The 18,006-nt window shown below is 43.1% G+C and overlaps 1 protein-coding gene across 2 annotated transcripts in view; it reads right to left on the bottom strand.

Moving 5' to 3' along the window:
- Window positions 1-18,006, bottom strand: part of EDARADD (EDAR associated via death domain) — a 65,530-nt gene that overhangs the window by 10,527 nt on the left and 36,997 nt on the right. The window contains exons 5-6 of one of the 2 annotated variants that reach the window (XM_036919318.2): window positions 13,108-13,152; window positions 8,758-8,803 (exon numbers count right to left, since the gene is read on the bottom strand). In XM_036919318.2, the coding sequence (XP_036775213.2) occupies window positions 8,758-8,803; window positions 13,108-13,152 (91 nt within the window). The remainder of the gene's footprint in view (window positions 1-8,757; window positions 8,804-13,107; window positions 13,153-18,006) is intronic. The other variant, XM_036919320.2, reaches the window with a different exon arrangement.

Raw genomic sequence — 18,006 nt, 5'->3', positions numbered from 1 at the left:
AAAAAGACAGATGCACCCCTATGTTTATCGCAGCACTATTTACAATAGCCAAGAAATGGAAGCAACCTAAGTGTCCATTAGTAGATGAATGGATAAAGAAGATGTGGTCCATATACACAATGGAATATTATTCAGTCATAAGAAGAAAACAAATCCTACCATTTGCAGCAACATGGATGGAGCTAGAGGGTATTATGCTCAGTGAAATAAGCCAAGCGGAGAAAAACAAATACCAAATGATTTCACTCATCTATGGAGTATAAGAACAAAAGAAAAACGGAAGGAACAAAACAGCAGCAGAATCACAGAACCCAAGAATGGACTAACAATTACCAAAGGGAAAGAGACTGGGGAGAATGGGAGGGTAGGGAGGTATAAAGGTGGGGAAGAAGAAAGGGGGTATTATGATTAGCATGTATAATGTGGGGGTGGGGGAAAGGGGAGGGCTTTGCAACACAGAGAAGACAAGTAGTGATTCTACAACATCTTACTATGCTGATGGACAGTGACTATAATGGGGTATGTGGGGGGAACTTGGTGTAGGGGAGAGCCTAGTAAACATAATGCTCTTCAAAAAAATAAAAATAATTTTAAAAAAAAGTATACCTTCTAGTTTTCTACCTCCAAGCCTTTCCTGGTGTTTTCTCTCTTCTTTCCCTCTCCTTCTCCCTGAACTTCCTCTATTGAACTTCCCTTCCACTGCTGAACTTCATCCACCCTCTAAAGCCCCCTCAGATATACCCCTTCCATGAGATCTTCCTGTCTCCTGCCTGGAGTGCAGTCTCACTCAGTCTCATTCCAGTGTTCGCATTTCCTGACTCTGCCTTGCAGGGAAATATGCTGCACGGCTTTCTTGTTCCATGTGAGTCCTTAAATGCCCTAAGAAGAGAGATCTGTATCCCTCTGCAGCATGTTCCACCACTTATTAAAATGTTGAATTACATTTCTATGTAATACAGGGAGGGTTCTTCAGCTACATTCATAATGATGTATAAAGATGTGAAGCTTTAGCAGCATGATGGGACAGAAGTTTATTTAGAAAAATAACTTTCTAGATAGTTTCTCACTAAAAGAGGAGCATAAGGGAACTTCTGCAATTTCCTTTGCTCTTTGTAAAGGTAGGGTCAAATGGACAATATTCTGTCAGATGGAAAAGAAAGCATGTGACTAACGAGTATGTACAATTTGGTTTTATAAAAACAATACAGTCATTCATATACATGAAAGGCTTATATTATATACACTTTCAAAGGCATAGAAAAAAAACCTAGAAGTACATATAACGCGAATGTTAACAATGGATATTTCCTAATTTTATATAATTACTGTGTTTATTGGATACTTTAAAATATTTTTTCAATGTTGCAGAAAAATAAAGTAAGATTTAAATCTCTTAAGTCCAGAATTAAACATACTGGTGTCTGCAGGTGCTCTCCGGTTAATACCCTTGTAAGATCCCACGTAGGCAATGTTTTCTCCTTTAGTGTCAAGAATAAAATCATCAGGAAGGTTTCTGTGAAGCTCCTTTAAGCATTCTAGTGTAGGAGAATCTTATTTCTTTGAACAATTACATCGACTATCTATCAGTTCATATTTATCACATTTTCCTTTTGTATTTTCAATGACACAATGACAAACCATGTACATGAACCTCCAACACTTAGCAAACTTAAAGCTGCCTTTTAGAATCATGAACTATAATTAGCTCTCTGGGGGACTTAGGCAGAGAAACACTTTTTCTCCCCTATCAAATACATTTTGTCTCGCCCTGTTATCAATACCTATCATTCAGTAGTACACAAAAAGCACATTCTGGGAGATGCCTTGGGGAAGAAACAATCGTGGGGAGAGAGGGACATAGGACCAAAGAAGTTTCCATTAGAAATGGGGAAAAATGGGATTATTCTTGGATGTCTCTCAAATGACAAGAACAGGGTTGCTGCACAGCCAAAGCTCAAAAATTACTTGCTATATGAGTGAATGAAGGCAAGAGGAAGTTGCTGGTATCTTCTGGCAGTAAACAGATATTGGTGGAAAACAGTACAGAATTGATTTTAAAATACAAAAAGATGGACTGATTTTAGATTTGGGGGAGGAAAGAAGAGCACTATTGAAACAAAAGTTCACTGTATATAAAATTCACTTAGATTGTCTCATAACTAAGGTCCTCGCTAGCCGTATTTTGACACTCATGTATTTTCCTCTGATGCACAGCAAGAATGGAACACACCATTAATTTATGATGACTTCTTACTGAAGAGGCCAAAATCCTGGAAATACTTGCTGTCTGTAAGTCCAGTCTGAGTACTGGCTTAAAACAAAGAAAGAATTTATCAGAGGAGGAAGGGCCAAATATCTCAGTGCTTTGTTAGCATCACCGTTAACTGTTCTTTATAGAGTCCTAATGTTTTACCAGCCCTGCACTGCATACTTCCCATGGCTAACCCTGAATTCCCCCAGTCTGTCTCAGATGGGCTCCAATTCCCAGTGATCCAACTTCCTAGAGCTTGACTTTTCAAGGCACTGACACCTATGGGCTTCAGATTCCTCATCTCTAAAGTGGAGAAGATAATCATTCCTATATCTCATGAATTAACTGAAATAAATGATGCAAAAGCATTTTTGTCCAGTCTCATGGAAATGTTATTTAAATATACTAATTTTATATTTATTTTGTGAAGGAGACTGGGAAGACAAGAGTCCCATGCAGTCTGGCTTCTGCCAGCTCACCTTCTCTGCTGCTCTTAACTGCCCACACTTAACACGAAGTTCAGCCTGGCTTCAGGACCCTTGCACCCAGCTAGTTTTTTCCCCTAGAGTCCTCCTTCCTTGGATATCCACATTGCTGGCTCCTTTGCATTACTTAGGTCTCCATGCACTTTCTTACATGAAGCAGCACCCTCCCCATGTCAGGCAAAATCAAATCCCTTTACCCTTGTTGATTTTCCTCCAAGCACCCACTGCCTTGGCTAATGCGCAACCAAGATTCAAAACCATTGCCTTAATGACATCTACAGAGAAAGTTCTAAGTCAGAAGGGCCTGCAAAAATTAGATTTCAGAATTACAGCTCCTTCTCTTTGAGAAATACCACGTCTGTTTGGTAATTAAAAGTCTGAATAGATAATCTGCAAGTAAGAAGGATGCAATTACTTACTTGGTTGTGTTTATTGTCTGTCATCCCAACTGGCATATAAGCTCAAAGAGGAAAGGAACTTTGAAGTCTGATGTCACCACTTCATTCCAGGTACACAGTAGGTACTCAATAATATTTGTTGAGCAAATTAAATGAATGAAGAGTATGACTTTTGTTAGAGAACTAGTTGAACTAGAAACCTCTGGGCAGCCTATGGAGAGTTCTAGAAATTCTCAAACTTTTTTAGTGTTAAGTAAATACACAAGGCAGAAGACAGATTACTGGTTGCTATGGAGAAGGAGTATATGGTGTACCCTAGAGATTAACGACGAGTGCTTCAGAGCATGCCAACTGACTGTCAATACCAGCTAACACTATGCAGGTGTGCAACTTGGACGGGTTACCGAGCTTGCTGAGGCTATGTCCTCACTCTCTAAACAGGGATCACAATATCTATTTCACAAAGCTGTTGAGAGGATTATATGAGATCATCCGTTAAAGCCTCATCCCAGTGCATGGTGAGTATGCAACAAAGAATTAGTAGCTGTGGGTGGGGAATCAAAACCAACAGCCTTTTTTAAAGCAGCAGTTCTCAACCTTGGCTGCAAGATGGAATCCCCCTGCCCCACAGGAGATTTATAAAATCCTGAAGTCTGTCCCAGCACCAAGAGTCTCACTTAATTGGCCTGAGGTGCAGGCAGGACATGGCCATAAAGCTCCCCTGGGAATTCTAATGTGCAGCTGGAATTGAAAAACACAGCCTTAAAGACATCCAGTCTTTAAGAGTAAGGTCTTAGTCAGAAGGGCCTGCCAAAATTAGATTTTGGAATCTGGAGTTGGAGCTCCTTCTCTTTGAGAGATACCATGTCTGTCTGGTGATTAAGAGTCTGTGGACAGATCAGCCCACACTCACAAGCAGATGAATGAGTGTTTTCTGCCCCTCTCCTACTCATCATCCTCTCTCTTACACATTTTACATGATACCGTAAAGAGAGTTCAGGAATCCAGCATGTTCATTGGCAAGCTATGTCTATGTCATTGAAAACAATGGAAAGAAACAGCTCGTGTTCAATGGTGCAGAGTAACTCTTAAGTTTGAACTGGCAGGTTATAAAACACCAGTCAACTAACAGTTAATTTGGAACTGGAACAAGATTCAGAATTCACAAAGGTCGTGATTAGTTGAGCCTAGGAAACAGCTCCAGTCAGGATGTTGGCAGCAGATCACAGATTGACTTAATGTGTCTCCCTGCAGGGTAGATGCTGTTTCATCTTGTACACTCTGGTTTTTCGAGAGCTGTTATCACACGGGTGTTTCCCTCCAATGCACTCAGGACCACTTCTAGCTCTCAGATCATTTAACATAATGTTCCCCAGGATAACTATGTCTTGAGTTAGTTCAAACAATTAAATAGTAAACATTTTATGCTGGCAACTTTGCAAACAGCAAAATACTGTGGTTCTGAAATAGAATAACATCCCAGGTGTCTAGAAATGATCAGATTTGGAGCCCACAAAATATCAACAAGTGTAAAAACAGAATCAAGTACTTCTGCAGTAGGTTTATTAAGGGTGCAAATTCATGCTTTTTTTCCTGTGCGTGGTTTCCAATGTGGTTGGAAATAAGTATTTTTAAAATGCCAGGTTATGGCTTTGATAAACCACTGGAGTGCACACACCACATGATTCTTCAGAGGGAGGTAGTTATATGCTATGAGCTGGAAAATGATGAATTATCTTTATCCACTAAGGAACTGGCCCAACAGCTTTTGGTGGGCGTTTGACCCCTTAACCAAAGGGAAAACAATAGATTTCATTTTTCTCTCTCTAAAACATCTTTTTAAGGATACATCCAATTGGCGGCAGCACTGGGGAGTCTGACAAATTGGATGCTTATAGGCCAGTAAATTGTGCAGGGACAGTTTTGTCATCAAACAAAACTGGAGAGTGAAAGGCATGTAAAAGAAGGAAACTCTTACATACATAAGGACCCAGGTTAAAATTTTGTATAGAATTTTACATGAATTTGAATTCTGAAATTATGTGACATAAACATATTACCAAAGTGTCACTTTATAGACCTGCTTTGAAAAGAAAGAAGATCCTGTTTTACATTCATTTCTATGGGGAAATTAGTTCTAGATTAGGCAAGTGCTGAACTATACAAGGTGGTCAGAAAGTCATCCTTGAATAACTGGCACCTGTTGTGAACAGGTGCAGAAGGTGTCATGGTCCCTGTGAAATCTACTGCCTCTAGAAAGGGGTACAAGAAGGGGGTTTTAATTTTCCAATTTGGGGGATTTAAAAAAAAACTCACTGAGCATTATTCCTTCAATGCCTAATGTTTTCATTTTGAAAATTTGTATGCGAACACTGTAAAACTTTAATGTCTTCTTTCACAGGGCAAACTGAACTCGTCTGCTGCTGTTTTAATCTAGGGCATCACTATGACTATCTTTTTTTCATGCTCTGGGGTTGGGGGGAGTCTCCTATATTCAAGGTTCCACAAAGGGGACTTCACTTTTCTAGTAGTAGCTGATTTTGAATTGTAACTTTTTCTCTCTTTGATTACAGACTGTCAGTTGTCATTTCTCACTCCTGTTTAACTGTAATGCACCCCCTCCCACCCTCCCCATATTGCTTCTTTTAGCCAGTGTGGATAAATGAAGGTTCCTGTGGCTAGGATTCTCACCTGACCCTAGATGGCTAGCTCACTACACCTGTATGGGCAGTACATTGTTATTAACTCCATATAAAGAGCCCTGCCCTGTGCTCTGGGGGACACTGTGGCATGGCTGCAAGGCTGCAGGAGAGCAGAGCAGAGGCTGGAGTGGTGGCAGCATTGAGGACAGAGGCCCAGAGGATGGCTGTGCAGGCAGAGGGGCCCAGAGGCAGAGACTGGCTTGCTGCATGCAGACTCTGAGTGAATGGGATTTTAATGACTGACATGCCACCGTGGAAATGAAGTTGGGTATAAACTACTTCACCTCAAGAATGTTTTACTGTCATTTTCTTTGGTCACACTGAATCCATAGTGAACTTGCCCGGGCTTGAAGCCCATTGGCAAGATAGCCAACCACCAACTAGGTCATGGATAACTAAGGTTTTCAAATTACAAGAACTAAATAAAAGCCAGGCTCTGAGTTAAGGCCCGAGGCTTTTCTGATGGAGGGAAGTAGCAAGCTTTTGTGAAAGGCATTTCAGTGGGCTCAAAGAAGGACTCTGAGGCAGTAGAAGTGAACTTTGGCTTTGATCCAGCTAAAGACAATTTAAGCAGCTGAAGGTCTGACCTTCACCCCGCTGTGTGACACTCAAGCATTCTGTGTGTACTGTAGGTATGTCAGACCTGCGGGGAGGCAGCCTGTGAGCAGGATGGGAGCGAGCCCAGGGCTTGAATCCCACTTAGGACCTGTGGGCCCAAACGCTGACCACAGAACCCAGCACTGCCTCTGTGGCATGCACCTGGTGAAGAAAATATGTCCGAGTTTTCCCGAGCACTCTTCCCTAACTAAACATGTTTGCAAACTGCTTAGCAGACGGCCTGGTTCACGGCAAGTGCTAAATTAGTGTCTGTAATAATGAAAGTGAACCGTTTAAGTTGCTAACTCTCAAAGATGAAATATATGGATCTGCTTTTGCCAGTTCACCAAAGGGTAAGCCATCAAGTCAATGTTTTTCATACCCTTTTTATGAAAAAACCCCGAACCCATCCAAACAAACACCACAACACTCCTGTAGGCAAAGTACCGCAATAGGTGCTATAGGTGTTGCCCTCAACAGCCCAGTTTCTTCTCTCAATGATATTACCTGCCATCATTATGAGTTTATTCTCTTTGAAAGTCTTCCTTTTCATTTTGACACACTTAAAATTTTTAGAGGCAATCTAAATTTGATTAATCTATTAATGAGGATCTTATAATTCATAAGGACCTTATAAGAGACCTTGAAGGGTTTATAGATATTCTTAAACAACTTACTTTATCCATTTTCATTTTAGCTGACATTTCACATTAGTGTGTGTGTGTTGGTGGGGGGGAGTGTTAGTCTTTAAAAAGTTTCAGTATAGAATTTTTTTTTTAATTAGAAAAAGAATATGTGCTTGTCACAGAAAGTATGAAAATTTGGATGAGCATATGGAAAAAAGAAACTATGTTCTTACTGCCCAGGCCAATCACAGTTAGCCTTCCAGGGGTTTCTTTGGTTACTCCACCATGCATTGGATGTATTTGCCTGCATCTGACTATTTGTTATAGGAACATTTATATATACAGACTGAAGTTTTGGGTGGGGGAGTTTCTGACACCTGCTCACATTAGACATTTTAAAAATATAGACTAGTGGAAAGAAAAAATTGCCTTTGTAGGCAAGGATGCTTTCCCCTCCTCCCAGGGAGGTGCTTCTAATCTGAGCCTGTGTCCACTGCAGCATTTGTACAAGAGGGATAATTATTAGCCAGCAGCCCTAGCCTCTGGGTGTGGTCCAAGGAAGGTAAGCTCCAGTGGGGTGCCCAAACATGACCTGGGATGTCAGGCCTGACCCTGAAACCTGGTGGGAAGGCTCCAATGGAAGTTCATTTGACTCAACTCCTTCCTCGGTTTCCTTCATCAGAGTGGCAGGTAGTGACTGAATGGGGACCAGTCTTGCAACTTCTGTCCCCCAGAATTCTACTTCTGCCACATGGTCTCCTTAGAGAGCCTGGCACACAGTGGGTCTTTAATAAATAAAAAATCTGTTGAATGAAAAAAAGATCACCTAGAATCTGACCTCCCAGAGATAACTGTTGCTAATTTCACATTTCTAAGGAAAAAAAAAGTTGACTGTGCACTGCATGTTGTGACTGCAGCATGGTTACTCAGGGGCAGTCTGGGATTGATAACAGATTATCCCAAGGTTTTTAGGGTCCCCACTCCACCCCCCAGAAAAAGAAAAAAAACCCTGATAACTCAGGTCATTCAATATGTGTTTTAAAATGTTGGTAAGGTTTTCATTTTTTTAAATTATTATTTTGGTAGCTAATTTTAAGGCTCACTCCCTGTTTTCCCCATGATTAATTGAAAGGAAATCTAAACATTGCCAGAGTTTCTGTCTTATAATATTAAAAGAGGTGGGGAGTGGGGGCAAACTTCCATATTTCGTTGACTAAACACACTAAAAGCAGAAAAGGAAACAGCACATAGCCTAATGTCGGGTGCCCCTCTGGCTGCTAGAGCACCCGAGGCAGAGAAAATGCAGGCCACGAGGCTGAGCTGGCCCTCCCCACTTAGACTTGCTTTGCCTGAGACCCACACTCTCTTCTGGCAAAGTTCTCCACCAAGACCACAGCTCAGGAACTGGGAGGAAGACGGAGTCTCTGCTTGATGCTGACGGTGACCCAATCCTCACTTGTTCCCATGAGAATCCCACTGAACCCCTCACAAGCTCATAGGTTAACACAGAGAAAATATTCTGAAGGCTTTGGAAACACTTCTAAGATTTCCTGTTGCTCACCAAGGCATGTGGTTGGGACATTTCTCTGCTCTGCAATACAGATTTTACAGGTTAATTATAAACATATTCTCAAAATTTATCTTTAGTTCAGCAATGCTATCACTGAAGCCCAGATATCTTTAGAGTCAATCATTTACCTGAAAGGGGATCTCCAGTACTATCCGGAAAGCCATTTTCTTCTCCCTAAAAACCAAAAGAGCAATTTTCATTAAAATCATATGCATATGTGAGTGGAGATACTATCAACTTCCCAATTTAGTTCAATTGCCACCAAAAACTTGGGGTGGGGGGAGGTGTCTCTTAAGAACAGTATTTTAAGGGAGAGTGAGCTGTGTGTCTCCTTCTAGAATATAAGCTCCTGGGGGGCAGAGGCTTGTGTCTATTTGTATCCTATTAGATCCTCAGTGCCCAGAACAGTGCCTGGCACACAGGAGACCCCCGACTAACGTTTGTTAAATGAACCACTGTCCCTATTTTTTAAAACAAGTATCAATGCATGCAAAAATGTCCATTGTGTCAAAGGACACCATCAGTAGAACAAAAAGACATCCTACAGTATAGGAAAATATATTCATAAATGACATATCTGATAAGGGGTTGACATCCAAAATATATGAAGAGCTCATGCACTTCAACAAACAAAACTAAATGATCCAATTAAAAAATGGGCAGAGGATCTGAACAGACACTTCTCCAAAGAAGAAATTCAGATGGCCAACAGGCACATGAAAAGATGCTCCACATCACTAATCATCAGATAAATGCAAATTAAAACCACAATGAGATATCACCTCACACCAGTAAGGATGGCTACCATCCAAAAGACAAACAACAACAAATGTTGGCGAGGTTGTGGAGAAAGGGGAACCCTCCTACACTGCTGGTGGGAACGTAAATTAGTTCCACCATTGTGGAAAGCACTATGGTGGTTCCTCAAAATGCTCAAAATAGAAATACCATTTGACCCAGGAATTCCACTCCTAGGAATTTACCCTAAGAATGCAGCAGCCCAGTTTGAAAAAAACATATGCACCCCTATGTTTATCACAGCACTATTTACAATAGCCAAGAAATGGAAGCAACCTAAATGTCCATCAGTAGATGAGTGGATAAAGATGTGGTACATATACACAATGAAATATTATTCAGCCAAAAGAAGAAAACAAATCCTACCATTTGCAACAACATGGATGGAGCTAGAGGGTATTATGCTCAGTGAAATAAGCCAGGCAGAGAAAGACAAGTATCAAATGACTTCACTCATCTGTGGAGTATAAGAACAAAGAAAAAAGTGAAGGAACAAAACAGCAACACACTCACAGAACGCAAAAATGGACTAGCAGTTACCAATGGGAAAGGGACTAGGGAGGTGGGCAGGAAGGGAGGGATAAGGGGGGAAAAGGGGCATTACGATTAGCACACATAATGTAGGGGGTGGCACGGGGAAGGCAGTATAACACAGAGAAGACAAGTAGTGATTCTATAGCATCTTACTACGCTGATGGACAGTGACTGTAATGGGGTATGTGGTGGGGACTTGGTAATGGGGGGAGTCTAGTAACCATAATGTTGCTCATGTAAGTGTACATTAATGATACCAAAAAAAAATGTACCATGTTTTACTTTTACTTCACAGTATGGATTGATTTCCTTATTTTATTCCCTACTTTTTGTTGGACATAGTACTTATTTTATTCTCTACTTATAGTTTGTCAATCTAGGTCAAAATTCTTTCCCTCACTTATTACATTTTAAATAGATACTACAAAATGGCAAAGAGAAACTGTGAAAAAAAGTGTCCAAATCTCTTGATAATGGTGTTTTTGCCCATCTTATTGGGGTTCTATTTCAACAAGCAAGGTCAATAGCCTACAGGATATGCTATATGGAGGGATTCATGCTGGTCTTGGAGGGTGTGTATGTGGGTGTGTATGTGTATGTTTTCAATGAAGTCAGCAGGGGAACCAGCCCCAGTTTATGTTTTTTTAACTCCATCTTTATACAACTAAAATTTCTCCCAGCAGCTGCTACTCCCTCCATCCACAATATTAAAGAAGCACTGGAGTTGGGCCCCAAAGCCCAGGTTTTAGGCCAACTGCCCTGCTAACCTCAGTGCTGGTCTGATTCCTCATTTGTAGATCATGGTGACTGGAAGGTCAGCTTAACTCCAAGAGGTTCTACACCTTCAGGTCTCTGGGAACTTCACCGTCAGAGATGGGTTAACTCTTGCTGATAAACATTTTAAACAGTCTTTTTTTCTTAATCTTTAAAAAGCCTTTCTCCCTACTCCCAGCTCATAATTTCTCACGTCTCGGCAGTGTATATCTGTGGGCCTAACGATTGGCCTAATGTTTTTTCACACCAGAAGCAGCCCTCTGTCTTACCAGCGAGGTTTCCCTGACACCTAGCTAACCTGAGCCACTCTCCTGTCAGAGTCCGGCTCCCCACCACTGCCCTAACTGGAACAAAAGACAGCTGCTCTGCGTGTGTATCTATGGCCTGTAAGAGTTCCAGGAAGTCTTGGAAAGAACACACATCTCTCTCTGTACAATGTTTTATTTTGACAAGTCTAAACCCCGAAGCTCTGCACGTTAGGGCCGCTGTTTGCTGCTCGCCAGGTCATGTGCAGGCCTGCCTTTTCGCATCTGCACCACTCTGGCAGGATCCAGCAGGCACACTCTGTAAGCACAGAGCCACGGTTCTGCTTGTGGAATTAGAAACTTGCACAGAGGCAACAAAACCAGGACCTTCAGGTAGTGTTAAGAAACATAAATGTTAAAACTGAACAGATCTTGTGCTGTAACTGAGGCCCATGCTCAAACATGAATTGTCCTTTACTAACTACTATGTGACATGGTATATTTGACTGGATTTCTCATAATCTGCAGAAAATTTTATCAAAGTCAGCACCTGGCCAGAATCATACCTCAGATATGATAAGGGATGTGACTCAGAATTACTTGTGAAGGTTGATGAACACAGTTCAGGTTAATATCCATGATCTTTGTTCTTGCTCTGATTATTATATGCATTTTTAAGGTTAGTTTCTAAGAGTGAAATCAGAACAGGCTTATTTCTGTTTTTTATGGTCTTACTGAAACCACACTCATGACTTTCTTCAACATGTCTTTCCTGAGGAGCTAATGTGCACAAGCTCCCATGCTAGAGCCTGTATACAAAGAAAGAGATGTGAACCCTTGACCTCAAGGCCTGCCCTAAGGTACACTGGGGAAGCAGAGTCGCACTTGAGTTACTAAAATATGAGGGAGAAGATGGTAAGTTCCCCTAGGGAGGTATACATAAAGTCGGAGAGGAGAGGTTTCTTCTGATAGAAAAACCAGAGGAGGGTTCTTTGACTCAGAGCCATTGAGATAAACCTGGCAGAGGATTTGACCCATGGAAACTTGGGAGCAAAGGGCATTTAGCCAGAGGCCCATATGGGCTGGCAAGGAAGTGGAAAAGCATGGGGCCCCTTAGGGCATTTTTCCCCAAGCAAAAGCAATTAGAGGGCAAAGAGAGGCAAATGAGATGGGAAAAATGGACTGAGGCCCAGTTGAGGCCTGAAAGCCTGTCTATGGAGCTGGACTTCATAATGAGCAATAGGAGTTACTACGAGGCTCTTGCTGAAGGCAGGGCATCCTCAGAGCAGTCCAGGATCAGAGCAGGAAACATCCACGAGGCTGTGGAGGGCAGGGAGAGCATGGCGGACTCACAGGCAAGGATGGGTGAGACCCCCGCCCACTCCCCAGCAGAGGAAGGGATAAAGCAAGATGCCTGCAGAGGTACAGCCAAGAGGGGGAGTGAAAGGAGGTAAAATGAAGAGCAGGTGGTGAAGATGTGATGGATAGGATAGTGAGCTGTCCACGGGAGAGGAAGACGTGGTACCAGTCCTGAAGAGAGGCCAGGGCAAGCGATGGACGCTTGGCTGCTAAAGTGATGACAGAGCGGGAGACAGGCACCAGAGAGCAAAATGTGTGCCCAGCCTCGTGGAGCACTGAACACCTGCCTTTCAGTGGCAAGGGAGGGATGAGGAAGGAAAGCAGAAACAGGAGACTTGAGGGGATAGAAGCAGGAAGCAACAGCATTAGCATTTGTGGAAAGGTTGGGGGCTCCAATGGCCACGTGAAGACAAGACTTGGTCTGGAGATGAGTGATTTTTGACAGCTGTTTGGACCAAGCGGTGGAAGCGAAAGCCAGCTTCTCCCAGTTGGGTGGTGAGGACTCTGAGGTAGTCAGCCACACTGTGGCTCTGTCTGCCTGGAATGTCACCCTCCCCAGCTTTTTATCTGCTCAACTTTCTCTTATCACTGAGGCCTCGGCTCAGGCATCCCCTTCTCTAGAAAGCCTTCTGCCAACTCCTGGTTGGGGTTCTGTGCCTGGGGTGCCCCAGGAGAAACCCAGGGCATTGTCACACTGGCTATAGAGGCTGGAAGCACCTCTCTTCTGCACTAGACTCCAGACTGTAAGGCAAAGGCTCTTGTCCATACTGAATTGTGGTGATCAGCACATCTGAGGCAGATACCACCCAATATCTGTGGAAGGGAGGGCATGTGGGAGGGAGGAAAGAAAGAAGACTTAGATACAGGAACGAGTCTGTGCTGCCACCCAGGGAGGGACGGTCATTCACCGTGAAGCTCTGAGGTGCTTCATTCCCTCTAGCCCTGCTCTTTGGCCTCATCTCCTTGGTCACCAGTTCTGTTGCCTCCTCCCCACTCCGCCCGCTGGTCTCACCTGGATTCCCCCCTATTTGGTCATGGTCAAGCATCTTAGTGGTGTGTTTAAAAATACCCTAGATTTGCCTGTCAGCTATGGACCCCTTGCCAGCCCTCCACTCTGCTTTCCACTCTACCAGCCTTGCTTTAAATGGCTGAGTGTTGCTGGGGAAAGAGAAGTGACAAACCTCACACATTCATGAGATCAGGTACCTGATCTCGGCTGGGTTCTGTCTGCTCCTCGGATCTGCTTGGTTTCCATTCTAACCATCCTCCTTAAGGCCCTGCGGGGCTCTGTTTCAAACCCTTTCCTCTCTGCTTAAGGCCCACACCCATTCATGCCTCTGATCCCGAGACGTGGGCTGGGCCGATGTGTTTGCCTCCTTTCTTCTCCTTTGCTCTGAGCCCCAAAGATGTGGTGTCTTTTCATCTTCCAGGCCCATACTCTACCCTTGACTTATGTCCTGTGCACATATTTTTAATGACACTGGCATGAAGTGGGGGCATGGCCTTGTTTGTCTTTATGTCACAAGCACTGAGCTCAGATGCTGTGTTCAAAAAATGTCAGTTGGATTTAACTGAACTCAGAACCATTGCGAGGCAGCCTCTCACTACAACATGGGACTTGCCTCCAGGGCCAGATCAGCCCTGAGGAGTGGCCTGAGGGGGTAAGGGAGCAGAGATCCAGCTCACGGACAAGACACAGGCTGCTGAGGATGCAGCAAGTTCTTGATGATTCTGGAAGCAGCTGGTATGGGGGCTTTCAAGAAGAGGCTGTGGGCTTCGCTGGGATATCAGAGGGGGGGGGCATGCCAGCAGGGAATGTGGGGAGATGACACTCAGTGACAGCCAGGGCCAGTGTCAACTCTCAGGAGGGAGGCTGGTGGTAGGAACCTTACAGAAGCCCAGTTCTAGGAAGTGGAGTCCAAGGACTGGGGGAGCTGTGACTCGGCCATGGAGACCCAGCCCTGTGGCATCCCTGGGACCCTGGAACTGCATCTGAGGGAGTGAATGGTGTTCAGCCTTACAAGCTTGAGCACTTGCTGATCCCATTAAAACTGATCCAGGAACACAGAGGACAGAGTTGTGGGTCAGAGCGGCACTGAGCTTAGCTGTGAGTAACCCAGGACAGCTGGGGAAATGAGACAGGGGCTTCAGTTACACACACCCCACGCCTCATCACATGTCTCTCCCTTCTCTGTGAGGGGACCCTACCCCTGAGCCTCAAAGTGTATACAAGTCTCTCCTATGCTAAGCCAGTCCCTAAAATCAACCCTCTCATTCTGCCCCTTTCTTTCTTCCCTCATTGCTTCCAGATTTCTCAATGACTTACTTCTGCTGTGTTCCTACTATGTGCGAGGCACCTGAGGCTTTCCTAGGTAAGCTCATCTGCTTCTCCATGTGCTTCATAGGAGCTAAAAGCTACCAGTGATGAAACACTGCAGATTTCTGTTCAAAGGTCTTGTTTCAATTCTGAATGAAGTTCAAGTATACAATGTTCATTTTGTGGAAGGGAATATTTCTGGATATGGTTGGGTCTGTATGCCAGAAGAGAAAGGTCTAGGTAAGACAAAAGATGGAAACTACCCAAATGTCCATCAACAGGTGAATAGATTAACAAAATATGGACTACTACTCAGCCTGAGAAAGGAAGGAAATTCTGACACATGCTGCAACACGGATGAACCTGGAGGCCAACATACTAAGTAAAATAAGTAACGAAAGAACAAATATTGTACGATTCCACTTATACAAGGTCACTAGAGGAGTCAAATTCAAAGAGACAGAAAGTAATGGTGACTACCAAAGGGTGGGATGCGGGGAGAATGGGGAGTTAGCATTTAGTGGGGCCAGAGTTGCATTTTGGAAAGATGACAGTGTCCTGACAGTTGCACAATGTGGATAAACTCATTGCCACAGCACTGCACACTGGGAAACAGTCAAGATGGCAAATATTACATTATGTTTACTCTACTACAAAAACATTTTTTTTAATTCCTTAGGAAATCTGGAGGTATCATAGAATTGGACACGGATATTTTATATATTCAAGCAGGCAAAAGAAAAGCCCCATTTTATAAAAACTTTCACTGGGAATACAAGGGATTTACCTTACATTTGGGCAAATGTATTAACTGCTGCCAAGAATTCTTTGAGCAGAAAGGAAGCTGGTGAGGTTACACTAACTTTGCCTTTGGTTAGTTTAGCGACCGGTAGTGAGGTCCCATTTCCGCTGAGGGAGCTGAAGGCACCTGGTGCCAAACGAGAGGCACCTCTGGAGATTTACACCTGGTGAGTTCACACATGGCTCCAAGCAGCAGAAACCCAGGGCCAAGAACACACCCTGGGGGAACCTGTACTGAGAGATGATGTGTGCTCCATGCGCAGTCCACGTGCAAGGATAACCTGACAGGCCCAAAGCGCCGACACACTCATACAGAAGGTACCAACAGGTAGCCAGTGGCTAGTTTTCTGTGAAATATGCTCTTCTGGATTGTCTGATTCCATCATTAAATGTCTACGCTTAGCTAATTGATGAAGAGCTCCACCTTTATAATTTTGCAAACTAAGGGGAGGCCAAGAGGGAATGCACTCAACAGGTGGGTTACCCAGATTATAGCCTAAGTCTAGTTGGAAACCACAGGAAAGCTAGTCCAAGAACCCACTGCTCACATGGTGGCAGTGACCCAGATCACAGGCAAAGGGCCTGAGAAGGGATGCCTCCCTGAGAGTGCCTTGCACGCTGGAGGTACCAGTTCAGTATTGTTACCTAGCTTTGGTGCTAAAGCTTGAGCTCTCTGCTTTAAGAAAATATTGTAGTAAAAGGCTTTGAAAATAAGATTTGAAACACTTAGGTGTGCAACAGTAATGGGGCTTTTATAGCACATGCACTTAGACTGTTCGGGGCTCTGTCCCATCATGGAACCAGTGAAACTCAAGCAGCTCACAGTGCTATGGATTCCCATCACAGACCCAGCATCTGCATAACTCTTCTGAATGCATTTACCGATCATCCACTTCTAAACACTAGTACTAGGTCATGGGTTTTCTGTTGATTTTTTATGCAATTTATGCTCAGTTCCTTTCATGCAAATTAATTCCTGTTATTGTAATAACAGTTTAGACTTACTTTTTAATGAAGTGTAACATAAATACAGAAAATTAGAATATCTATTTATTTGAAAATATATTTCAGAAACAGGCTTTTAGAAATGTATTGAATTTAAGGTACACTGACCAAGCACCTACTCAGCATAAGAAACCATTCCAGGCCTGGACTAATAGCACAAAGGGACTGTCGCCTTCTTCCTCAGGGTGCCAATCCAGTAATGGAACAAAGACGCAGGCATAAATATGATACCACAAGGAATAAAACGTGTTCCAAAGGCACAGACAGGCTGCCAAGGGAGCACAAAGGTGGGCAAGAATTCAAGTGAGACCTCAGGGAACAGGGGATGTTTCACTGAGGAAGAATGAATGAAATATAAGAGTGGAAGTTTGGAATAAATACTGCAGTGCTTTGCAGGGAGGCCAGCAAATCTGCGGGTTTGTATACATTACTTCTTTTCAGGCATGTTCTATCCAGTTACAAAGAAGACCTGCTACTTCTAGAGTTGAAGCGGGGTTCAAACGCTTACAGCTGTTCCTGCAACTCTGAGGCCAGGCTGCTGTGGGGTAATTTCATACTCTGCTATGGTTAGAGATAAAAGAGGGTGGGGTTTTCCCTCTGTGTATGAAGTAGAGTCAGTTATTGTTCAGCAATATCACCACGTATTTTACAGGAGATTATGGTTTGCCTGCACATATGCAAACAGACCACAGGATATGGATAATACAGAGAGGTAGGCAGTTCTGCCTGTGTTTCTCACATTCACAAATCCTAGGCATAGGAGCCAAACTAATCAAAGGCTGCAAGATGAGAATCTGTACCCATAAATTCCTCACTTCAGCCTATAATTTTTCTGTGGTGCATAATTGTGGGTGAGCTGGAGAAAGACCACTTGGTTTCAATTGCTAATAGAAGAAAGGTTTATTGAGCCTAAATACTATCTAAATGTTTGGGTGATTTATTCCCTACTTTTTTACTTAAAAAATATCCAAAACATTATAAAAAAGTATTCAAAATCATACTGCTTTTTAAAAAGCAACAAGAGATGTAAACCTCTTTTTCCTTCAATCTCTCATCCCACCCCTCAATCCCATGTTCCTCCCCAGAGGTTACTGATTACAGTCTGGGGCACATTCTTCTTGATTCCTTAAATCATAGGCACCTATATAGAGATACTTTTAAGCCCCAAACCATACTAGTCTATAACTTGCTTTATTTGTTTAATAATACATTATGGATATCTTTAAAGATCAGTTGTCTCTCCTCCTTTTAATGGTTAATTCCAATGTGTCCATGTACCCAAATTTTATTCAACCAGTTTCTACTGATGGGCATGTAAATTATCTGCAACTCTATCTCAGACACACTCTGCTGTGATTTCTGTGGGATAGGGTCCTTAAAGTGGTATTGTTGGATCAATGAGTAACCAATGCTACCAAATGATTTTCTGAAAGTTGTATCAATTTACACACTCAACTGCCTGTGAGGGTGGCTGTGCCCTGACACCCACCCCAACTGCAAGTTTAAGTGCAACTGTAACCCACTTGTGAAATTCAAAGATATTA

The sequence above is a fragment of the Manis pentadactyla genome, chromosome 8 (genome assembly GCF_030020395.1).
Source record: "Manis pentadactyla isolate mManPen7 chromosome 8, mManPen7.hap1, whole genome shotgun sequence".
Lineage (NCBI taxonomy): Eukaryota > Metazoa > Chordata > Mammalia > Pholidota > Manidae > Manis > Manis pentadactyla.
This window is presented reverse-complemented; position numbering and strand designations above follow the sequence as displayed.